At 31.9% G+C, this 26841-nt stretch overlaps 2 protein-coding genes across 3 annotated transcripts in view; one reads left to right on the top strand and one right to left on the bottom strand.

Annotated features, from left to right (window-relative positions):
- Positions 1 to 3270, bottom strand: part of LOC134725478 (transmembrane protein 180-like) — a 5044-nt gene extending 1774 nt beyond the window's left edge. The window contains exons 1-2 of one of the 2 annotated variants that reach the window (XM_063589320.1): positions 3092 to 3270; positions 117 to 1035 (exon numbers count right to left, since the gene is read on the bottom strand). In XM_063589320.1, coding sequence (XP_063445390.1) covers positions 117 to 983 — 867 coding nt within the window. In that variant the 5' untranslated portion in view covers positions 984 to 1035; positions 3092 to 3270. The remainder of the gene's footprint in view (positions 1 to 116; positions 1036 to 3091) is intronic. The other variant, XM_063589321.1, reaches the window with a different exon arrangement.
- On the top strand, positions 3259 to 26841 carry LOC134726574 (xylosyltransferase 2-like). The gene is made up of 11 exons (XM_063590980.1): positions 3259 to 3469; positions 8494 to 8749; positions 10276 to 10404; positions 10867 to 11034; positions 12215 to 12381; positions 12900 to 13102; positions 16103 to 16183; positions 17395 to 17608; positions 18202 to 18378; positions 21877 to 22314; positions 22986 to 26841. The coding sequence occupies exons 1-11, from the start codon at positions 3335 to 3337 to the stop codon at positions 23646 to 23648; spliced, it is 2631 nt and encodes an 876-aa protein (XP_063447050.1). The 5' UTR covers positions 3259 to 3334; the 3' UTR covers positions 23649 to 26841.

The following is a 26841-nucleotide window of genomic DNA, read 5'->3' as shown; positions in this document are numbered from 1 at the left end:
TAAATACTTAACTATGCACGTATAACTTTGTAATTTACAATTATAAAAACCTTAACCAATATCATATATCAATTCTTTTCCCGTAACATTAAGGATTATACAAATTAAAAACCTACAGTTGACATTAATGATATTCCACCATAAAACAACTTTCGAACACTAAGTGGCACCTCATCTTCTGAGATCAACTGGTCACACACAATTGCGATGAAGCTGTTTAGAAACGTCTTGTGGAATGCATGACAAAAATTTGATACGATGAATGCTATGAAATTCCTATCATAAAAAAGCTGACATACTTGATTTGTGTACGGTTCCTTTTTAACATTTACACGCGAGTTCTTTGAAAGTTCGTACTTTTCTAACTTCTTAATATCATATTTCGTATGAGCATTAAGTCCTGAGTAGTAAAATAAACTGCAAGCACAAATTGCAACACACACGGACGATATCTGGAAGGCTTTAAAATTATGTAAACTGTCTGAGGTAAATTCTAATAACATAACACTTGGACCACCAAGTATACTAGCCATTTGTGCATATCGAGTTAACTTAATTCTATCTTCTGTATCTCGTGAAATCTCGGTGAATAATGAAGATACAGCTAATCCCATGAATGTAAACATTGTATCCCAAAGAAAAAAAGTTATAATCAAATGTAGACCAACAAGCCATGAACTGTCTCCCCATGGAAACCAAGGCACGATAAATGAGAAGGCAAACAGAGGCCCGCAATACAGTATGCTTTCCCGCCTTGTTCTTGAGATTTTAAGCTTTGATCCATCTTGTATGTAAGCAAACAACGGATTACTAACAGATGTCCAGATCATATGAAAGGTTTGAGCTATCTGGAACCAAGTTTCTTCAATGTGATAGTGGTTTATAAAAACTTTGACATAATAGAAGTTGAATGCAGATGCAATCATGTGAAAAGCTACGCCAGCTGCACAATAAGCCAATATCTCCTGCTTCCTTAGAACCATGATCCATAGTTTACGTAGATACTGTGTGTTTCAAAGTTTTTTTCACAGAAGTCTGAAATAAAAAAAAATAATTGTGCTTTGATAACAATATGTGTTGATGCCTTTCACAAATTAATAATTCAGCTCATGGACACGTCAGCAGACAAGCACTCTCTTCAAAGTTTGATGATATACGCAAAAACGTACTATTTGATCGAAGATTATAATGGTTGAAACTGTGGGGGAATACAAAGATTAGCAGCTCGACATCACATTCATAATGAAAAAGTGTTCAAATTTGTCTTACCTCGATACTCATAAGGCAAACCGGCATGAAGGTTCAGATAATATTGCAGACTTTAAAATAACAGATATACATTTGGTGTTAACTTTTACCAGTGTTTATAAAAAAGTAAAAAATCGATGTTATCATGCAGTGGTAATGAATCAGAGTCGAATTCAAGAAGACGGAAAGAAGGCTCAGAATGGGTACTAGTTTTGTTAGTTTATTGACCTGACTTTGCCTGGATACCGATCTGTTTACAAACGCCGCTGGGAAACATGTCAGCAATTTTATATTCTACACATTGACAAGATAAGTATTTGATAACAAACATGAAAAGCAAAATTCGGCGAAGATGATTGCTTGCCCATGTATTATAGGCGCAAATCTACGTCTGAACAAGATGCATCAACTACGTTACATCGAATTTATGAACTTTAATATTGACAATATAAAGATTTAACAACTTTTAGTAGTACATATATCAAATTATAACAAAAAAAAACCTTCAAAATATTAACCTTGCATTCATACTTTTCCGTATGTGAACATAAGCATACCTAACTGCAAATGTTTCATTCTTTTGACGTTTTCGAGATGTTTTGGATAGGGTTTAATTCAGTGTGATGATGTTTTGCGCTTTCATAACAATGAGGCGAATGTAACATGTGTAAGCACAGTCAACTTTTATGTTTCTATCAAGGACTATCAATACTTAAAATTTAACTAAATATACACTTCTTTACGCGATTATTCAGTATCCAATATCTAAACCGGCTGCACATGCAGTTACAGCTATACTAGTGTGGCGTGCGGCCCGACGTCATGATACTTGATAGTGAAATTAAAATTGTGGGCACAAGTTGTGTTGTCTGTGTAGTCAATGTTTAGCATTTAACAACAATTAACCCCAATTAAGATGATTTGTACATACATATTTAGTATATATCATCCTAGCATACTTCTGGTACATTATCAAAAGCTTCTGACAAAGGTTCTTTAAATTGACTTTGACACTTTTAGGCCGCATTATCCAATGATAACTATTATATAAATCGCGTTAACAATTTAAGTTTCAATTACCAAAAATTTCAAAGATGACAGATTTGACTACATGTATCATCATTATAGGTGCGGCGCAACCCTATGAATTTTCATCCAGTGCAGTCTAAATCCGTCCCCTGGATATCATATGTTTCCATATCCAATAAACCCTCTGTATTCCAGTGGCTCTCCATAATCCTGCGCTAAGTTTTCGAGGGACCATACACATTCAATATGAATATGGTTCCTTACTTTCCTTACTTGGAAGAAGAAGGAAATTCGGCTGGTCCGGTTGGTTCCTTACTTGGAAGAAGAAGAAAATTCGGCTGGTCCGGCGATTCACGGTTAATATTTTTATTGTGGTATTTGATTGTGAAAAAAAGTTAGAAAATACAATGATGTCTGAATATAGTTGCCTATGCCACATAGAACTTCTCAATCGACCGTTTGCCATCAAGTGTAATATTATGAGTATATAAAATTGGTAATTAATTTCTTGTACTTGACAAATATCCAGATTTGTATATGTTGGTACCTGTAGGTTTCAACTAATATTGGTAAATGAACTAAATATAAAAAGCCTTACAGCAGAAAAAGGCCACGAATACAACAGTAATTAATTAGCAGTCTGTTTAAGTTACTGGTATTTAGTTTATGAAGAAAGAAGTAGGGGCGAAATGGCCTGGGGCGAAATAACCAAAAACCAATATCAGGTTTTTCATTCGCTGGGTGGAAGTTCTAAATGTGGAAGCACAAAGGTCAATGAGCAATAGTTAAAAACTGATATAAATAAAATACTTACAATAAAGTTACTATGTGTATTAGCAAACAATACCTTCAGTCCACTAGATGCTTACTGAAAATTTTGTTAATCGATCTATCCTTTCGATTCAGTCAATATTTATGTAACAAAATAAAAAATACGGAAAATTTGACCGGAAGCTTGTATTTATCATTTTGTCTGTTACTTTGCTTTTACTTCGGGGCTCTTCGGACTTATCCATACTGATCAAAGACAATTCTAGAGAAAGCTTAAGATGTGAAAATGAAAAATGTTTCAGCTAAAAAAATATGCAAAAGATACAAATTTATATTACTTGGAGTTCTAATTATACTTTGTATACAACTATCCTTATTTTCTTTCAGTCCCATCACAAATTCATCGGAATCTGAACCTTCAGTAAGTCAATTTTGAAAATTCTTTATTGCAAAACTAAATATTTTCATAAACTGCTTACCATGCTTACGTGGGTGAATTAGTCACGAAGGAAGTCGTATTCATACGATTATTTAGCACCACCTCTGGTGTCTCATCCAGTTATGCAATCCAATGAATGGTCATATCTATCTATGGACCATAATACAAATGAAAATATAAGATCAGGCCACTGAACAATGAATGTTGGTTCCCCCTATATAGCTAATAGAAAAAGTACTTAGGGTGAGAGGGTGACAAGATATGCATGCAACAGACATCATCACACCACCAGTGTGTCTGAAATGTTAGACATCATGAAATGGCAAACATTACAAGAAGGCTGACTAAGAACAAGGCTGATAATGTTCTACAAAATAATATATATTGATAAAAATATTGCCATCAAATCACATTTGTTTTTCCTGCAGAGTCACTTCAATACAAGATCCTCCAATAAAGATGCCAACTGACATATCCAATGTATCAAAGACAGCTACAAATTTTCTTTCTTTTGTAAAACCATTAAAGACTGGAACAATTTATCTCCTGACATAACAAAAAGCACCACCACAGAACTCTTCAAGCGTGCACTCATTCATGAGTTGCTACTTGATACCTATCAACACCAGAAGTAAAAAAGCAATCATGTTTTTATCTTCATAAAAGATTAAATATAAGAAAAATAAAAAAAACAAAGAAAAATGTAAAAAAATATGATATAACAAATATTTACAATGTAACATTACATGTAACAAAACAATGGAATACAATTAAAACCTGACAATCTAAGTTTAATAGTATTTGATAAATTACAAATTTGGATGCATTTATTAGACATGCGCCAGAAAGTAAATATGTTTTTTTGAAACTAACGAAGAAGATTTAAGTATTTGATAAGGGTCCGCTAGTTGCTTGCTTTGCCATTTCGCTGTCAGATTCAGACACAAAGAAATTAGTGAGCACCTAAAGCACTGTCCCTTGTTGCGTTGCCCTGCCGCAATCATCATTTTTGCAGAGAACATTTAATATCATCTTATATAGTATCTTATACATGTTATATAATATTGGTTTAGATATTACCCTACCATGCCCACTGTTATCATACATAATAAGTCAATTAATATACACCAAACTTGAGTTGTTTTTTATGAATGAGTTGCGCCAGTTGACTGAGGTTAATCAAGTGTAATCATGGTAAAGGACGTCATAAAAATCAGTTTATACTGTGGTGTATTATCAAGCATTATGACAACGGCAGTTTCAGAAAACTGCTCTTATTTGAAAGTCATCTTCATGTTCTTGTACTGTTTGTATAATGGAATTATGATTTCAATTTTGTTATTGCTTTAGGGACTTTAATTGGAATAAATCAGGAAATAGAAAATAAATAATATGCATAATACAATAATCAAAATTAAAATTGCATATTCATATGGATTACATGTACATGTACATGTATATATGTAAATGATCAGAGTTTAGAAAAGGTGAAAGGGTGCCATCATGATCTACAATTTTTAGGCAGTTAAGCTGCCTTATGCGAGCACCCTGGATTTGTGTTCTATCCAATAAATGCTGAAATACATGTACGTGCCATTGTTATTATCTAGCTGGATATTATGTTATTTATAACTTATTGGACATTTTTTTCATACTTTTCATTCTGGATTACAAAAAATATGACAAAAAAAACCTTAAATGATCGTCAATTTTCCCAAAAGTTTTGAAGTTGCACATAGGAAGTAGAGCACATTAGGAATCCTTATGTATTTTATTATCCCCTGAGCTTTTGGCTAAGATGTCAAAGAACAAATGTATGAAATATTTAAAAGCCGAAAATCTCTAAAGACAAGTAGTTTAGATTTCCCAAATTTCAAAAGTCGTAGGAATATTGTTTGTCATCAATACGTAGTCAACTACGTCAGTAGTATATTAAAATAAGTCCGACTGATCACGCTGTTGGCGGCAATTTTGAATTAGAAGATGAAATTTTGTATCTTTTCAATTTGGAAGCAGGAGTTCAAATAAGCGGTGGTCCGAGGTCTTTTGCAGTCAGACTTTCTACTTGGTTACTAGCTACACCCGAGGGACCTTGAAAGAAAATAAAAAATGAACTTTCCAAACATTTTTACCAAAATTTTCTGATAAACGATCTCAAACTTATTTTCATCATTACTATCCATGACAGCGATATTCAATTTGTCCAACCGCTAGATTTATACAGAAAATCGCTGACAAATAATGTGTAAATCCGAGTAAAATTGTATCTCACTCCATCTGTCAAAACAACATTGCAAATAAAATGGCTGCCGCGATAAAATTACAATATTGGATCCGATTCCGGAAGCGGATAATGGTAATCCCGGGTTTGGCTATCATTTAAAAAAAAAATCCAGACAGGTGACAAAATACATCTATGCATGGTAAATAAATATAAGCACTAGAATTGAAAACCAAAAGATATATGTAAAAGAAAGAAAAAGCTGAAAATATTTTGTACACAAATTTTAATGTTAAAATCCAATACAATGTGACAGCTGGGAACAGTTTATCAATATCTAACAATATATATGTTCCTGGTAACAGAAAAAAAAAATTTCAGTGATAAATGTTGGTTATGCATGTTAGATGCTTTTAAAGTTAAATTATTACTGCAATTTTAAGGGGTATTTTTTTCTTCTCAATTTTGATGGGTCAGTTAAAATAGCTGGAAGTTTATTATATAAAAAAAAGATGTGGTATGATTCCCAATGAGACAACTGTCCACAAGAGACCAAAATGACACAGACATTAACAACTATAGGTCATCGTACAGCCTTCAACAATGAGCAAAACCCATACCATTATTTAATTTACCACATAGTCAGCTATAAAAGGCCCCGATAAGACAATGTGAAACAAAATTATTCAAACGAGAAAACTAATAGCCTTATTTATATATTTTTTTTTAACTAAAAACAAATATGTAACACATAAACAAACGACAACCACTGAATTACAGGCTTCTGACTTGGGACCAGAACAAATAGTGCAACTATATATATGATACCTGAATGTAAGCAAATCTTATTATATATAGGTGGAGTCCATTGGACCACTCTACCTCCTCCTGTTTGACAACTTTGAAACGAATGAGATCCCCAGCCCTCGACCATATACATTCATGTATGAGAGTAAATAATTAATCAAATGAAATATAGGGGAAGTCCCCAGGGTCAACCCACCCCCTCATGTTTTAGAACTTGGAAACCGTGAGTCGAGATCCCCACCCTAAACCATATTTATTCATGTATTGGACAATATATAAATAATCAAATGAAATATAGGGGGAGTCCCTGGGGATCACCCCACCCCTCCTATTTGGGAACTTGGAAACGGTCGAGATCCCCACCCCTAAACCATATATATTCATGTATGGGACAATATAACAAATCATATGAAATATAGATGGAGTTCGTGGGGCCACTCTACCTCTTCCTGTTTGAAAATTTATAATGGTGGAGATCCACAATCTTAAACCATATATATTTATGTATGGGATAATAAATTATAAGGGGGTCCCTATGGTCACTGTACACCCTCCTATTTGAGAACTTGGAAAAATTCTAGATCCTCGCCCCTTAACCATATATACTCATGTATGGGACTATATAACAAATCAAATGAAATATAGGGGAATCCCTGCAGTCACCCCACCCCTCCTGATTGAGAAATAGGAAAGAGTCGAAACCCTACCTTTAAATTAAACCATAGATATTCATGTATGAGAACTGCTGATCAAAGGAAATATAGGGAGAGTCCTTAGGGTCACCCAACCCACTCCTGTTTGATAACTTAGTGTACTGTTGAACACAAAATCAGATTTCTTTCCAGGGAAGCAAGTCTATTCATACTTTTACAAGCTCATACTAAAGTCAATTTGAACTACAGTCAACCAATACTAACGTTAACTATCAACTAGGAGAACTGCAATCATTGCAAACTTGTACCAATGCAGACTCATGACCATGAAAAAAATATACTTGATATATGTGTTGCTTTTAAAAACTTTGACAAAATATGAATTATTTGCCTCAAATGAACATAAATGTACACCATATGACTGTTTAATGTTGTTTTTTTTTAAAACATCTTAAAAAAAAAATTGAAGCAACATTGCCACAGTTTTTATAATCATATGCATTGGTTTTTGGTTAACTGCCTACAGCGCTTACAGTGCTTTGATTTAGAACAAAGATGGCAGACAATAAATAAACATCACAAAATCAAGCTTGTTCTTATTTCTTGCCTATAGTATATATCCTGTTCAGCAACTTTTCATTCTTGAGTATTACAGTGGACAAATTAGTTCTGAATTCGAGGATTACATGTATTTAGTCAACTATCTGGTCAATAACATTTGTATCCTGAATGAGGTGACATTAGAAAATTTTACTGAAAATCAAGGGCGACATAAACTTCTCCATTGAGCTTCTCTTGGGCTAAGTGGGATATCCTAGGGAAACATAGTCCCTCACTTTACTTGGTGTGGTGATCCCTGTGCTCCGTAAAATTATAAATATATGTCCTGTGTATTTGAAGTTTTCACTAATATATCTCGATCTGTTTTGTATTGGTTTAGTCTTGCTATAAAAAAATATCTTATGTTTTCAATTTTTAAATGAAATTTAAGAGTAATAAATTCTTTTTAATGGAATATCTATAACCTATATATATATAGCTACAGTTCCTGTAATACATATATATATAGTGGTTGAGGGATTTATGCAAGCTCTTCCATTAACATTTTCTATTCTTATGTAACAACTACAACATTGTCTAACGTTCAAAGCTTGTCAGTTCTATTAATTCAGAAACAAAAATGTCAGGCAAAAAGTGTTTTACATATGTAAACTCTTGACACCTTTAAAGAATATATATACATGTATCATACAACAATGCCATAAACAATGAAGGAAGATACATGTACTACGTTGTGCAAGCTAAATTTTTTTTTCTTTTTTCAGTCTCGTGTGTCCATAAATAAGCCAACAGACAGAAACAAAACCAACGGGCCCGATCCACCATTACTGATCCATGATTCTACAGACAAAAAGTCTTTCAAGTTTCAACCAAAGTGCCATATTACTGTGAAGGATGCTTTATCAGCAATAAGCCGTGCCAAAACTGAACTTTGTAAACAGGAAATTGCAGATGTTTCTTGTTTGTCATTAGAAGAAAAACTTTTCCCAAAGGATATACCAAATTATTGCCCTTTCAAAGGTAAAAAATTAGTCAGGTAAAGGGAGACACTGTGCACAGTCAATCAAATTTCAACAAGAAAAGAAATTATATGATATCAAAAGAGGACTGCATAAGTTATTCAGATGCAGCAGAAATTATTGTGTGCATGCCATTTATTATTGCGATTTTTAAAGAATGAACAAAGACCAGAGATAAATTCTTGCGATTCAAGAAGATGTGCATTAAGACATTTGTACCAGATATTAAAATGAGAGTTATTATTATTGCAATTCTCATCCAGTCGCATTATTCGCAATAATAAAAACCTCTCAATAATTTCTGAATTTACAGTATGTGCAATTGAAACATGTTATGTTTTACCATGTTTGCTGGAGAACAAGACAAATATATTAAACAAATGTGCACAATTCATTTTTGGAATTCATAAAGATGCATACATGTATAACAAAACCATTACCTTATCAATGATTGTAGACAAACTCATGTAGCATTGTATCTCACTAAGATACCATAAATATGGCTTACTATTTTGCTCTTTTTCAAAATGGGGTATGCTCAGCCTTTATAAATAAATTGTGACTTGGATGGAGAGTTGTCTCATTGGCACTCACACCACATCTTCCTATATCTATTTATGACAAATAGTTTGATAATAACTATAACTATATAGAGAATAATACATGGCAAAATCTGTATCCTATGTCGTATCATCCTGAGACAACAATATCAGCTCAAGGGCATTTAGGCCCAAGGGATGATATTGGTCAAGGGTAATACAGCATGTGATACAGATTTTGCCATGTTTTATACGCTTTATCATATATTTCAACAGAAGAGTATTATATTATATGAACTGTTTTCTGATCCATAGCACTGGGTTACCTTGAGTTCTACTTTTGCCTTGTTTCAAAGGCTTTAAAAGAACTGCCCAATTTCTTATCCGAAGCACCTGGGTTACCTTACAATTTGCGTGCTGTTGTTTTAAAGATATTTTGTTTATTATTGTATTTTTGGTGTGTTTTGTATTTTTTATAGTTCCATTTATAGTGTGCCAAAAAATATGAAAACTTGACGTTCGTGACGTCACATACCAAACAATGACTTCATTCAATAAATTGTGTCATGCCCAAATGACTGTTCTAATTGACATATTTTGAGGAAAAATATTCTTAACAAAAAAAACAAGACTGACTATGAAAAAAAAAATGTAGGGGTGTGTGATAAAGGGTATGCGATAATGGGTGCGCATCAAAGTTGCAGGATATGGATTCAACAGCAGGCTATTTATCAAATATGCAAAACTACTGTATTTACTACTAAACATATGATTAATAGATTTATCTATTTAACTTTTTGAAATAATAATTATAATGTATAACTTTATAAACTGATGACTTAACATATATTTTGTATGTTACAAGCAGTGTAAGAATGTAAACAATCTACTGTAAATTCTGAAATGATTTGTGAAGTTTTTATTATTACGAATGCTTCTGAGTGAGTATCACAATAATAATGTATTTTATTATATTCATTTTCTACAGGAAATCATACGTCTGGATTTTACTATGGATGTTTTGGAGACAGAACTGAAAAAAGAGATTTGTCTCATCACAAAGAATTTCCAGATACAAACTCTCCTAAGAATTGTATAAAATATTGCACAAATGGAGGTACATATGTAATATCTTAACTTGAATCTTCTAAAGGAGTAGACTTATTTTCAGAATTTCATAAATTTTAAAGAGTAATGATAAAATCATGAAATAAATATACATTTAGCCTTTTATGGTACTGCAATTTTGAGACTATTGCAAGTTTTTTTTAATACGAATAATGCCACTTGGTGATGATTATTGCATCTGTACGGTGTACAAGGTGTATGCAGATTTTCTTGAAAATGGCAATAATTAATCTCAATCTTTTGTCCATTCTTTAAAAACACAATAATAAATACAAGTAATTAATTTCCAAATCTATAGTACTGTAATGATAATATATGGTTTAGATGGGATTATTTTTGCATTTTGTTGGTGGAAAACCACAACTTACCAAATTAATAGAAGCTTCATATTTATGTCTTGTATGTTAACAAGTGCTAGGAAATAAACAGCAAATGTTTTCTATAATTTTAGGTTATTTATATGCTGGGTTACAATATATGAAGGAATGTTGGTGTGGTGACAAATTTGGTAGCCATGGTAAAGTGGATGTCTCATTGTGCAATAACCAGTGTCCTGGGGACCCTTCTAAACCATGTGGTGGTTACCAGGCTAATAGCATCTACACGACTGGATTAGGAGGTAGGTCATAGGGTCACTATGGTCTTAAAGCAGCAATAACATGTATAATATTAAGTTAACAGTTAGACATGGCACAGTTATCCAACTTTTAACATGCATGAAATATTGACTTGCTAACTAGCATTCATACTTCATGAGCTACAAGGGTTAAAAAGATGGGCATTGGGCAAACTTGTAGATTTTAATGAAAATTTCAAGCAACCACACTATAGAAAATAGAATAGAGATTGGAAACAGGAAATATTTCAAAGAGACAATAACCATACCAAAGAGTAGAAAATAACTCAAAGCCACCAACGCAGCTTGAAAATCCCACACCTTGAGACAAGCTTTTGCTGGTCCCTTAACAATAATGAATACTAGGTTATAAAATATATTAATATAAAAACAGGATAGAATATATTTAAAAAGTGGAGTATGCAACTGTTATAATTTCCAAAATGTAACAACTTCAATATCATGCAGATAAAAGTACCTCACTGATTTAGTGAACTCAATTTAGTACAAAAAAATATATAGCCAAAAAAGGGTCAATAATGTGACTTTATGGATTTTCCTGTAAAACAATATGTTATTATCATTAAATCTTCTTTAGAAATAAGTCCAGTAGGATCAAAAGATATTGCTTGTGAATTTTATGTGTTATGGATATAAAATTTGTAATGGTCACAAACAATGCGATAAATATACTAAGCTAATGTATAAATTAAAAAGACATAGTCAATAATGTTTTTGGATTTCTGCAAAAACAATCCAAGTTGTTGATCTTATGAAGTATCATATGTATTTATTATGTAAAAAAGGAGATGTGGTTTGACTACCAATGAGACAACTAGCCGAAAGACCAAAGGACAAATATGTGAAAAATTACCAGTCACCATGCATATAGTCTTCAACATTGAGCAAAATTTATACTGTAAATAACTGTAAAAGGCATAGGATGACAAAATTATACCAGACTGCAACCAACAACATCATTATTTTTCATAGAACACACTAGTAAAATAATTAGCATAGTTTCATAAAATAATTTTAAACTTGACCTTGGTAATCTATTAAAATAGATTTGGCCACTTTCCTTCATAGACTGTAGAAATATTTAATAAAATTTGGGGATTTTTTTTAAATACCGTAACCCTGTTGGTACACTTTCAGCAATTGACACTGCCCTTTTTTGTAGCAAAAATAAAAAAGAACCCAGTTGAGTTATTAGGGCCAATAACGCAAACCACTAAAGTAAAGATTGTATTTGTTTTGACCTTGAATGGCCGTGCTATCAGACAGGTCAGAAGGCTACTGAAGGCAATCTATCACAGAGATCATTTCTATTATATTCATGTTGATAGTGTAAGTATTGTAAGAATTTCACACTTTTTTAAAAGACACTCTTAGTTTGTAAGTTATAACTAATTACTTTTATATTGCAATATTGTTATAGCTCTCTTAATGTTTCATGTTTATAGACATTTCAAAATGTTTCAAGTTTATAGACAATGCAAAATTGTTTTGTGTGAATTTTTTTTTTTAGTAAAACATTCTATTTAAAATACATATACTCAGCAAATTACATTGACAATAATTTATAGACATGATGTTCCTTGATTCCTTGAAATAATGCAAATGCAGATCTTTTGTGTTGATGGAAATCACCTATTTGAATAATAATTTTTATTTTATTGACTAATTTAATGCACATTTATTGCAACTATTTATTAAAACATCACAATAACTTTTGAATTTACAGTAAAAATATTTTACTTTTAAATCTGTTTTAAAAAACCGAAATAAGAATATCAGAATTTTCCAATGCAGCTTTTTCTATAAAATGTGTATTTTTTACTAATTTAAAGATTGATATTTTTCAGAGGCAGCAGTATTTGTATGATAAACTGTTACCATTAGAATCAATGTTACCCAATGTCAGGCTGACCAGGAACAGGTTTGCTACCATATGGGGAGGAGCAAGTTTACTACAAGCTCACCTGGCATTCATTAAAGAACTTCTGGAAATGACAGACTGGACATGGGACTATTATATCAATCTAAGTGAAAGTGACTATCCTATAAAGTAAGTATATAACTGTATTAAGGGGGTAGACCTTGGTCCAGGGAGATAACTTTTTAATTCAGTGATGCGTTTGTAATAGTCAAGTTTTATTAATGTATTTTAAGCATTTACCTGACAAAGATTGAAAATAATCTATGTATCCTAAAAGCTTAGAACGTATTTATGAAAATGGCTGACACAAACGTACTGATGATTTTAAGAGTTATTTCCCTTAACCTTACCACCTTAAATCAAATGTTTATAAAAGTCAATTAGTCTTATTCATTTGCTGATTAAAGACAGCAGTACTGTCAACATAGTCTACAACCCAAAACATAGTCCACAACCCAAAACATAGTCCACAACCCAAAACATAGTCCACAAACCAAAACATAGTCCACAAACCAAAACATAGTCCACAAACCAAAACATAGTCCACAAACCAAAACATAGTCCACAAACCAAAACATAGTCCACAAACCAAAACATAGTCCACAACCCAAAACATAGTCCACAAACCAAAACAGTCCACAAACCAAAACATAGTCCACAACCCAAAACATAGTCCACAACCCAAAACATAGTCCACAACCCAAAACATAGTCCACAAACCAAAACATAGTCCACAAACCAAAACATATGTATAAATAAGAAGATGTGGTGTGAGTGCCAATGAAACAAATCTCCATCTAAGTCACAATGTGTAAAAAGTGAACAATTATTGGTCAAAGTACAACTTTCAACACATAGCTTTGCTCACAACAAACTGCTAGCTATACAAGTGATTAAGTGCCCTAAAATGACTAGTATAAAAAGAATTCAAGCGTAAAAACCAATGGTCTATATAAAAAAGAACATGTGGTATGATTGCCAATGAGACAACTATCCACTATCCACAAAAGACCAAAATGACACAAACATTAACAATTACAGGTCACCGTATGGCCTTCAACAATGAGCAAAGCCCATACCGCATATAGTCAGCTATAAAAGGCCCCGATAAGACAATGTAAAACAATTTAAAGGAGAAAACTAACGGCCTTATTTATTTAAAAAATTTGTAAGGGTTCCGCGGAACCCAGTGTCTCACCTACTTTTGCTGTAAATCGCGGGCTAAACAAAAATGAGGAAAAAAATCAATAAAAATTTTCCTCTTGATACCATCTTATGATTGTAAAAAGCTTCTGTCTAAGTTTGGTAAAAATCTAGGATAGTTAATAAATCTAATGAATGTTTTGAAAACTTTAACTGCAAACTGTATGTAATGTTAACTTAAAGAAAATCTAAGTCCATTTAAAAATAAAATACAGAACAAATGGAGTTATCTTTTTACAAAATTTACTTCTCGACACTATTTTATGATCATAAATAAGCTTCTGTCCAAATTTGGTACAAACCCAGGATAGTTTGAGAAAGTTATAAAAACTTTAACCACAGAGAGTGAATGTAATGTTTCCCCGCAGAAAAACTAAGTCCATTTAAAAGTAAAATACGGAAAAATGGATTTATATTTTTACAAAATTTACTTCTGGATGCTATCTTATGATCATAAACAAGCTTCTGTCCAAGTTTGGTACAAACCCAGGATAGTTTAAGAATCAAAGTTATTAAAATTCTAAAAACTTTAACCACAGAGTGAATGTTATGTTTCCCCGCAGAAAAAACTAAGTCTATTTATAAGTAAAATACGAAAAAAAATGAATTTTATTTTAACAAAATTTACTTCTGGATACTATCTTATGATCATAAACAAGGTTCTGTCCAAGTTTGGTAGAAATTCAGTATAGTTTAAGAAAGTTATTAAAATTTCAAAAACTTTAACCACAGAGTGAATATTTGTTGACGCTGCCGACGACGACGGAATGTAGGATCGCTTAGTCTCGCTTTTTCGACTAAAGTCGAAGGCTCGACAAAAAATGAAAGAAAAACAAATATGTAACACATAAACAAACGACAACCACTGAATTACAGGCTCCTGACTTGGGACAGGCACTTACATAAATAATGTGGCGGGGCGGGGCTAATCTATATAAAAAAAAAGAAACAATTATGAACCTCCAACATTTATGTCCCATTTTTATAAAACAAAGACGTATTCAACTATGTTTGAGTTTGATTGATGTTTTCACTTTAGAGATGACAGGCTAGGAGTGAGCCATCAAAACTAAAATTTTACTTAGGAACATTTCTGCATTTCACAAAAAAATAGAATGCAAATCTAGTCCTGGAACATTTTCCTATTAGTTAATTGAAACCTTTTTTCGACACTTACAGATCTAGATTACAATTTACATATGAAAAAAATAAATGAGTTCTGCAGGTGTCCATTTCAATCAAGGAACTCTACCCAACTACACAATGGAAAAATTGGCGATGTAAAATCTCTTCAAATTTACCTCTTACATCAGATTTTATTTTATTTTGTATGCAGATGATAGTTTTATAGTTGTTTTTGTTACTTTAACAAGAAAATATATAGGTGTAACACCACTAATGAAGGCCCGGCCAGAAAGCACATATCAGAAAGTAGTACATATTGAACACAAAATAGTTCCTACGCATGAGTGTAACTTTCAAAATATGTAGAATATTTAGGTATTTTTGGTATCAAATGAAAGCTAAAGGACTGGTGATCATTGTAGAACACTTTTGGACTTTTAATTTTGAATATTAAAACAACTGCACCAAATTTTAAAAAGAGGGTACATTTTGTCTGTTTGTCAGATCTGAAGTACCTGTTTTGGTACATCTGAAGTTCCGGGAACCAGTTCTTTCTTATATGCAATGTAAGGTATGTTGATTTTTTCAGTGCAAGACACCATAAAGTGTTGCTTTAAAATGCAATGATTGCCAATTTATTTGAACTTAAAATAAAAGAGGTGTGCCTGCTTGAAATGGAGGAATTTAACATAGAAAGCAATGGGACCATGAATTAGTGGTGTACTTCCTATATAGGGGCCATAATCATATGTCCAAAAAAACTTTTGATAATAAATAATGTGTAATGAATTTATCTTTTAGAAATTTAGAAACCCTTGTGAATTTTCTGACAAGATACAATGGGAAAGTTTTTATGAAGTCCCATGGCAGAGACACACCAAAGTGAGTATAAATAACAGTGTGAACAATTCAGATTATTTTACACATAAACCATTGAAACTCAGAGAAACTCTTGATTAAATGTTAATTTGTATAATATCTGATCTTGTAATGTGAAGCTACATTAATTAGTTGCAGATTCAAAAAAGTTCACAGAATGTCTTCAGTGAAGATATAGCTTTATATAACCACTTATATTGGATACAGTACTGTAGATTTATTTATTATTATTGAAACCAATTTTGGTGGATTCAGGAACCTAGTATTTTACTGGATATTTTGTGGATTCAGGCTAGGAATCTAGTATCTTACTGGATATTTTGTGGATTCAGGAATCTAGTATTTTTATGGATATTTTGTGGATTTAGGAATCTAGTATTTTCATTGATATTTTGTGGATTGATTCAGGAATCTAATATTTTACTGGATATTTTGTGGATTCAGGAATCTAGTATTTTCATGGATATTTTGTGAGTTCAGGAATCTAGTATCTTACTGGATATTTTGTGGATTCAGGAATCTAGTATTTTACTGGATATTTTGTGGATTCAGGAATCTAGTATTTTCATGGATATTTTGTGGATTCAGGAATCTAGTATTTTACTGGATATTTTGTGGATTTAGGAATCTAGTATTTTCATGGATATTTTGTGGATTTAGGAATCTAGTATTTTCATGGATATTTTGTGGATTCAGGAATCTAGTATTTTCATGGATATTTTGTGGATTCAGGAATCTAGTATCTTACTGGATAGTTTGTGGATTCAGGAATCTAGTATTTTCATTGATATTTTGTGGATTCAGGAATCTAGTATCTTACTGGATATTTTGTGGATTCAGGAATCTAGTATCTTACTGGATATTATGTGGATTCAGGAATCTAGTATTTTACTGGATATTTTGTGGATTCAGGAATCTAGTATTTTCATGGATATTTTGTGGATTTCAGGAATCTAGTATTTTACTGGATATTTTGTGGATTTAGGAATCTAGTATTTTCATGAATATTTTGTTGATTTACCAAAGTTTGTTTACAAGGCTTAAGAAAATGTGTACTTCTTGAACAATTAGCAGTGTGGTTTCCTTTACCCATGAAATACAGGAAATTAGTATCCAACTAAAAATAAATGAATCCACAGTAATATTTTGTTAGGTTAATCTTTAAAACTTTGTTAGTTCCCAAAATTAATATGACACAAAACCTTTAATTACAGATTTTTAAAAAAGCAGGGACTTGACCAAATTTTTCATGAATGTGACAATCATCTTTGGAGACTTGGGCCTAGGGAACTGCCTGATGGGCTGCGATTTGATGGAGGAAGTGATTGGGTTGGACTACACAGAAAGTTCTGTGAATATGTAATTACCTCAGATCCTTTATTAGATGGACTCAAGGAATTCTATAAGTACACCTTACTTCCTGCGGAGGTAAGACCATAACTAATCCTAGTTTTATAAATAAAATGAAATATGAAGTTAAAGTCAACTTTACAAGATATTTAGAGGAGAAGTACAGTATCCTGTGAAAGACCAATGTTCAATCGTTTCGTCAACATCTAAAAATCAGATTGATAGATAAACAACAAAAACAAAAATTTTTAAAGAATAACCCAATAACAAAAGTTTTATGGGAATGATACTGATGAAATTTCATCAACTTATCATTAACAGAAAATTATGACTTTAATTAATTGTTATCTGAGGATTGTGTATCAATCTGTTTAACAAGATGACCTAAAGTGCTTCAAAACAGTTATGTACATTAAATTTTTATGAGGTGCATCCAAATAGTCTCTCAAAAGATTTGATGTAGCATTTGCAAGTCAATTGGAAATTATTCACTGTTAAATAAGAAAAGATGGTAAAACAAGGGTTATTCCTGCTTTTGTGATCACTTATTTTCTGACAAATAATTGTATTAAAAATGTTATGTTTTGTTAATTTAATACATGTATATAAAATCTGTAATAGGATATTTTGTTTGATTTGTTTATCCTTCATTAATGATTGTTTTATTTCAGTCATTCTTTCACACAGTTCTCCAGAACAGTATATTCTGTGATAAATGGATGGACAACAATCTACATGTTACAAACTGGATCAGAAAGAAAGGATGTAAATGTCAGAATAAACACATCGTAGACTGGTGTGGATGTTCTCCTAATGATTTCAAATCTACAGATTTACAAAGACTTATGGTAGGTAAACCTGTGCTGGCATATCAATAATTTTAAAGTATTTTTAACATTTGATCTATAATACTGTGGATTCATTTATTTTCGTGGTAACCAATGATTGTGTATTGAGGAAAACTTGCACTTTCATGGATTTTTAATTTCATGGTTTTAAAAAATCTGAATATCATCATATGGCAAATTTGTTATTCGTTAAATTTAATATCTTGGTTTCCCTGTCTCCATGGTACGGAAGCCCTGGAGTGCCATGCAAAAAAAAAATTTCAACTTGTGCGCACAAGTTACCAACTTGCGCGCACAAGTTACTAACTTGCGCGCACAAGTTACTATCTTGTGCGCACAAGTTACACAACTTGTGCGCACGAGTTACACAACTTGTGCGCACGAGTTACACAACTTGTGCGCACGAGTTGTACAACTTGTGCGCACAAGTTGCACGTATTCTTATAGACATGCGGTGTTTTGCTAGAGAGACTATTTATGGAACGCCGTAGCTGCCGAATACAAACGTTTATATACATTAATGCACATACTTTTCAATATCTGCACATGTTTGTTCTATGTATACACATACTTTGCGTATATATGAACATAGTTTACTTTATATGCACTTATTTTTTTATATATATATGCACATACTTTTCCTACATATGCACATCGTTTACCTTATATGCACATACTTTTCCTACATATGCACATCTTTTACCTTTAATATATGCACATACTTTTCTATATATCTATTTGCACATAGTTAACCGCATATATGCATATACTTTTTTTCTATATATGCACAGACTTATTCTACATAGGAATGTACAAATGTAGTTCTGCATGTGAATACTTTACTCAGTATATATGGACATAGTTTTTCAACGTGAGAATTACAATTCATATTATGTTTTTCTGTTGGTTTTTTCATACTGAACTAAGCCTAAGGGTTCCAATATCATAAAAAGAATGTGAATTAAGAATTTCTTAATGATGTATGTTGTTCAATTAAGCAACTTTTGAAATCATTTTCATATGAATGTAATACTATTTTGGCATGTATGATGGTATGGCGCTGTTGTCTTCATCTATAGTCACTTGTTTTAATGCCATTACTTTGTATTTTGTATGAGTCGTTTGTATTGCATTTTAACACAAGGATTATTATCACTAATGGCGTGTTGAATTAAGTGGTTTTTGTCCCAACAATTCAGTGATAACGGGTCACAAGTTATATTAATGCATTTTAGCTACCGCCTTACAAGCAGAGCCAAATACAATGAACGTTCCAACTATGTATTGGCTTCCGAAGCTACACAAAACACCTAACAAATGTAGATTTGTTTCGTCTTTAAGCCATTGTAACACAACTAAATTATCTATTCTTCTTACCAGCACACTTGGTACAATTAAAAACCTGATAATAAATTATTCAAATAAGGCTTTCGAAAATAGTGGAATTAATAACTTTTGGAGTGTCAAGAACTCGTTGGAAGTAGTTGATAAATTGCATGCTTATATTGGTGATTTTAAATCTGTTCAAAGTTTTTATTTTTCTACCCTGTATACCACATTGCCTCACATTCTCATTAAGAAAAAAATCACACACCTAATTCAATGGGCATTTAAAAAGTCAGAATGTGAATATATATGTTCAAACTCTTTTATGTCATTTTTTAGTAGCAATAAACAAAAAAACGTTGTCAATTGGACATGCTTTGATACTATATATGCCCTTGAATTTTTACTAGATAACATTTTTGTTCGCTTTGGGGATTCCGTATATCGTCAGGTTATCGGAATTCCAATGGGGACTAACTGTGCACCACTTATTGCGGACCTGTTTTTGTATTGCTATGAGTTACAATTTATGACAAAAATAAGCAAAAACCCATTGAAACAACATCTGATACATAAATTTAATAATACTTTTAGATTTTTGGATGATATTTTGGCTCTCAATAATGACGACTTCAGTATGTATATTAAAGAAACTTATCCTGTTGAACTTAAATAAATAAAGCTAATACTAAAAATGACCACTGCCCTTTCCTCGATCTTGATATCTATATCACTAACGGAAAGCTAAATACTATAATTTATGATAAAAGAGATGATTTTTCATTTCCTATCGTTAGTTATCCATATATGGTGACGTTCTCTTGTCATCATCTTACGGTGTTTATATATCTCAACTTGTACGATTCGCTCGTGTATGTAACAATGTTTTAGATTTTAACGAGAGAAATTTATGTATTACTGAAAAATTATTACACCAGGGTTTTCGATATCACAAACTAGTCAAAACATTAACTAAATTTTATCATCGGTATAAGGACATCATTCGTAAATATAGCTCAACATGCAGACTTCTTATACGTTTAGGTATTTCACATTCAATTTTTTATGGAAATATTCTTTATAAAGCACAAAGGTGTCAATATTCACCTCAGAAACTAACAAAACTTTTGAAAAGACTTATTAAGAAGGGATATAGCTACGATACTGTTATCAGGTCATTAAAGATTGCATATTTTGGCATTAATATTGATTCACTTATAGGGTCTTTGCGTCGGAACTAAACACATATATTCAAAAACAAGTTGTTGGCATGACACGGGTTATGTTCTTCTCATATATGTCATGATGGTATGAGACTAAACCCCCTAACGGGAAGGATTGTGCCTGATGTTCATATGATGAAATCATAATCTTTCTGTCAGTTTTATTGAAGTCTATAGCTGGCATGTCAGTTAACTGCTAGTAGTCTGTTGTTATTTATGTATTATTGTCATTTTCTTTATTTTCTTTGGTTACATCTTCTGACATCAGACGCGGACTTCTCTTGAACTGAATTTTAATGTGCGTATTGTTATGCGTTTACTTTTCTACATTGGCTAGAGGTATAAGGAAGGGGGGGTTAAGATCTCACAAACATGTTAAACCCCGCCGCATTTTTGCGCCTGTCCCAAGTCAGGAGCCTCTGGCCTTTGTTAGTCTTGTATTATTTTAATTTTAGTTTCTTGTGTACAATTTGGAAATTAGTATGGCGTTCTTTATCACTGAACTAGTATATATTTGTTTAGTGACCAGCTAAAGAACGGAATTTCTCGCTACATTGGAGACCTACGGCGTTCCATAAAGTAGTCTCTTTAGCCAAACAGCGCATGTCTATAAGAATACGTGCAACTTGTGCGCACAAGTTGTACAACTCGTGCGCACAAGTTGTGTAACTCGTGCGCACAAGTTGTGTAACTTGTGCGCACAAGATAGTAACTTGTGCGCGCAAGTTAGTAACTTGTGGCGCAAGTTGGTAACTTGTGCGCACAAGTTGAATTTTTTTTTTTGCATGGCACTCCAGGGCTTCCGTACCATGGTATGCAGGTATGCAATGTTAATAATAAGTGAGATAAAGTGAGAGCCTGTTTGAATTTAATTATAACATATTTAGCTAAAAATAGCATCAAATACATATGCCTGAAGTTTAAAAAGTTGTTTTTTGTATCTTTACAGGTCTTTGAACAGCGACCCAGATTTTTTGCCAGGAAATTTGAACCAGCTGTCAATCAGGACATAATCAACAGTTTAGATCTGTACTTGTTTAAAGACAGACCTCAAGACATGAAATCCTATACAAAGTACTGGCAGAATGAATTCCATTTCAAAGATAAAGCCAGTAACAAGACAGATACATTTCTCAGTTTTTATGGCTCATTTCAAAGAAGGAGTTTAGAAATACAGAAACATTTATCCTGTCACCTGAAACCAGTTCGAACATTAGAATCCAATGCTTACTTTGCAGAAGATCACTATAATGGTGCTTTAGTATTATATGAAGCTCAGCATGAACAATCGGGAAAAATAGTTACATTAGAATCTCATTTTACAAGAAGACGTCATTATATTGTGAGTGATCCCCAGGGACCAGCTGGTAGATTACTTAGCTTAGAGGTAATGGTTTTTTTCTGAAAATAAGTAGAGGTAAATTTTTATCACATCAAATGTGACTGCTGAACTTTCACTTAGAAACTGATTTTGGTGTTAACATTTCAGCAACTGTGCAGTTCACATTTATAGCTAAAATTTTGATTCAACCATTTACACAACTAGCATGTTAAATATTTGTTTTATAATAAAACAATAGTTAGATTCTTTTTAGCACAACACTTTAGATAACAAAAATATTGGTAAAGGAGATAAGGCAAAAGAAAAATACTTTAGAAAAATAATTTGGCCAGGGCTTAAATGGGAGGGTTAAATACCATATTATTTTTAGGCAGTTAAGCTGCCTTATGCGAGCACCCTAGATTTGTGTTCTACCCAATAAATGCTGAAATACATGCCATTGTCATTATTATCCCCTCCTGTTTGAGAAACTTGGAAACGGTAGAGATCCCCACCCTAAAACCATATATATTCATGTATGAGACAATATATCTAATCAAATGAAATACAGTGGAGTTCCTGGGGTTACTCTACCCCATTCCTGGTTGGAAATGGTCGAGATCCCCAGCACTAAACCATATATATCATATTTGTACAATATAACAATTTTGATTTTTTCGGTTGGTAGTAGAATTTTTATTTATACATGCCATAATAACCTTTAATTCCTTTTACAGATAGGCACTGAATATGATCTGAAAGAAAATATATTTAGAAATTTTGGACAGCTGATAGGTCCATATAGTGATATGACATTAGAACACAGTTGGTCCAGTGGTTCAGACTTCACTGTATCTGTAGCCTGGATAGACCCAACAGATGTTGTAGCAGCATCATATGACATTGAAATTCCAGGAACCAATCATATAGGCTCTCTTAAGCCTGACTTAAAAGTTCCACTTAGACCCGGTGTATGGAGAGTGAAATTAATGCATAAATGGGAGGTAGTAGCAGATACCTCATTTTTAGTAGTGCCATTAACTACATTCCATCATAGGCCAGTAACATTTCAACAAGTACTTTCATTTCATAATGGACCAGGTAGTCTGTATATTGATAAAGATTTTAAAGATTTTGACAAAGTCCTACAGGTAAACAGGACTGTTCAGTTACAAAAGGATGCAGATTCTAATGGTAGGAAAACAGGTGAACAGCTAGACCAATGGGTTGACAGCTTAACCAAAGCATTCTGGGAATATCAAAATATATGTATATCTGGTGAAAGTTCTATAGGTTGTTTAGAGTTTGATATTTGTGAGAAGACTTTGTGGAGTTCAAGATCAGAAGATCCAAAATCAGAGCTTCATGGAGTAGATTCTAAATCTGGTCGTTTAAGATAGCATTAATCAAAATTAGTCTTTTAATCTATGCATTATTATAATTAATTAGCTGTGGACCAAATTTAGCATGAAATTTGGATATTGCCATCACTTAGCATCTGTCATATAGTATATGAAAACTGTTAAGTTTAGTCGTCTCTCTTTTGCACAAAAGGTTCCTCAGTCTTAAAGGTATAATAAAATATTGCAGTTACATGATAAGCAACATCATGACAAAAAAAGTTACAGCCAGAGAGTTCAAAATTGCAATGACATCATTTTGATAAATGACCAAATGGGAAAATATGCTGGACCTTTTTGTCTTCTGAAATAACTAAACCTGTTTTAACATTAAGTTTAGGGACTGAAACCATAATTTAATGCAAGTTATGTCATTCTTATGAAAGAGATCGATACAGACTTCTAAGAGTCACTGTTATTTAATTTCAATGAATGAGACAATGAATTCATACATGTGCCAATATTTGCAATTGCTTGACCAAGTTGTAACCTTTATAAAGTGATATATGTTGTTTAACTATTTATTGATGGATACTTTTATGAACATTTTATTTTTTATTTTAAATAATTTTCTTTCTTAATTTCATTTGTAATTAAATTATGTGAAATATAGGTCAACGAAGTCTCTGATATTTTAATAATTGAATCATCTGATTCACATGCTTTAATTACGGACTGAAATTGAATGTATATTTTGATTTTTGAAATTAAATGTAGTGAAATTCATCAGTTTTACATTTTAGCTTAGTTTTAATCCATTGTTAAAATATATTTCCTGTAAATATAAGATTTTGAAAACCTTTTAAATGAAAAAGAAAATAGTTACAAATCACTTTTAAAGTACTTTTAAGCTTTAAATTAGATGTGTCTTGTATTGCTTAAGTCCTATGAAATCAATCATATACATTGTATCTGTAGAATGTTTTAATTCATAACTTTTATATTAGTTACCATAGTTTCATAATTAAAGCCGAAACAGAAAAACCACAAACAATTTTTAATTTTTTGAAAACTGAACAGTTTGTTCATCATGACATTAAAAAATTATGTACTCAAAAGGTATACATGTATTGTCATTTCACATGAAATTGTCTTTCTCACAGGGGGCAAAGTAATCAAGTTTTATGAAACCCAGTGTAATTTGAATGACTATATTGTTAAAAAACAAAAACAACAATTTTACATACAAAATGTACAAGTATATCCATTTTATCAAAATGTTATTCAAGGCTATATTATATATATATTTCTATGAAAGAAGATTTTTACCAATATATGATATTTTCAAATTATACATGTTTGGGGTAAAAATTTGCAATGAAATACATTGAAAACCAACAGGAATTAATAAGACAATCTAACTGTAGCAAGCCACCCATTTTCATTCAGTATGATTTTATTTTTATGCAACTGTCAGACTGTACATTTAGAATAGTTGATATGTATATTCTGGTCTTCATATTATACTACTGTGTGTGTTCATAACATTTAGTATTTACCTTTTATGGTGCTCTAAATACATGGTAATATTATTTTATTTTAATATGTATGCTTATATTATTATTTCTTACTATCAGATAGATCTGTTACATGCTTTTAAAAGTTTTGATTATGTTTCATGAAATTATATACACATGTATTATCTAGCCATTATTGATGTCTTTATTTTTTCAATTGAATTACTGTTGTCTGGAAAATTATTTGTAAAGCAAATTATGGTATTGTTCCGTAGCGGATCCTGAAATTTTCATAAGGGCAGCCCGATCCAGTCATGACTCAGTGATTCCCTCATGATATAATGAACCAAATTTGTCACACAAAAAGGGAGGCTCCAACAGCCTGTCACCCTTAATCTGCCTCTGTGGCAAAAAATTATGACAGTCTTTGAAATCATTATGTTTTTAATCTTTGGAAAACTCAAGCACCATAAACTTTGTCACCCATGTTTAAATTGACCCCATAAGAAACTTCAAGTGGTATTAACATGAATTGTGCAATGAAGACAACAGAAATTAATTGGTTGTTGTTGTGATAGAAACTTGTGTTAATGAGAATATCATGCTTTAAATATTTATTTGTGTTTTGACTATTAGGCTTCTACATGTGATTGTGTATGTATGTTTTATTTGAAGAAAAAAATTAAAGCAATTTATGCCCTGCCTCTTTGCAGGTGCACCAAGATTTGGCATGCTGTTTCCTGAGGCGCTTGCATAAAAAAATGTGTTTAAGATAGTGATTTGGTCAGTTTAAAAGAAAGCACTTAAGGCACAATTTATCAATGATATTTGGATGGAGTTTGAAAAGCATTGGGACCTCTCATGGAGATTTTTTGGTCCTTTCCAATCAGCTATGGTCTATTGGCTTTGAAACTTCTGTTTATAGTTGAACTTGATTAATTTATTTTTGTTGGTACCTGTATCCATTTTCAGGGTTAGGGTATAAATTGTATTCTTGCGGATATCAGATTTAGTTTTTAATCAGTTTCAAATATAGTGGAAAACTTAGGAGAAAGGCAAAGAATTTGATTCTGTTGATCTTTACTGTAAAAGAGCTATGAAAAGGAAATCACAAGATATTAGTAATTATTTAGATTAATGAATAGCAGATTTGGATAGATATAAAGCACGTAGAATTAGATACAATATTATTGTTAGTAGTTCACTAAATAATGGCTGTGATTCTATTAATAGATATTAGATTTGATTATTAGACATTGTAATTTAACTCCAATGCAACTTACTACATCTACTATGCTGTATTACTTAATTTTTTGATAACATATTTAATAGTTTTTTGAAAGGTCTTTTTTACTATTAATGTATACGCAAATATTTTGAATCGTTTATTATATAAATTTGTTCTTCCATGATGTTGTTAAATTCTACTTATGACAAACTTGTTTACTACTACAGCAAATATTTTATGGTTGGGTTCACTTTTAATTTTGTCATGTACCAATTTTTTTATTGATTTGTTTTACTTTGTTTAATCCATCAACACTAAGCCTTAGCAATCAAATAGATGCTATTTTTTGGTTTGCTTGGATTATTGGTATGAAAAATTAGGAAGTTTAAAAATCAGTCACATGATTTATTTTATTATTAAATTGTAAAAATTGGTACTGATCTAGTTCAAGTAATTTATATATGTTACTAATGTTAAACTTATCTAAAATAAAACTTTTTATCAACTA

This window comes from Mytilus trossulus, chromosome 7 (genome assembly GCF_036588685.1).
Source record: "Mytilus trossulus isolate FHL-02 chromosome 7, PNRI_Mtr1.1.1.hap1, whole genome shotgun sequence".
Taxonomy (NCBI): Eukaryota; Metazoa; Mollusca; class Bivalvia; order Mytilida; family Mytilidae; genus Mytilus; species Mytilus trossulus.
Note: the sequence above shows the minus strand (reverse complement) of the source record. Positions and strands in the feature narration are given on the sequence as shown.

Bases quoted from the DNA above. Each gene is read 5' to 3' on its own strand.
- LOC134726574 (XM_063590980.1), top strand. From the start codon at position 3,335: ATGAAAAATGTTTCAGCTAAAAAAATATGCAAAAGATACAAATTTATA. The intron at 11,035-12,214 runs GTAGGTCATAGG...CCTTTTTTGTAG, and splicing joins CTACACGACTGGATTAGGAG to CAAAAATAAAAAAGAACCCA. The intron at 18,379-21,876 runs GTAGGTAAACCT...GTATCTTTACAG, and splicing joins CAGATTTACAAAGACTTATG to GTCTTTGAACAGCGACCCAG.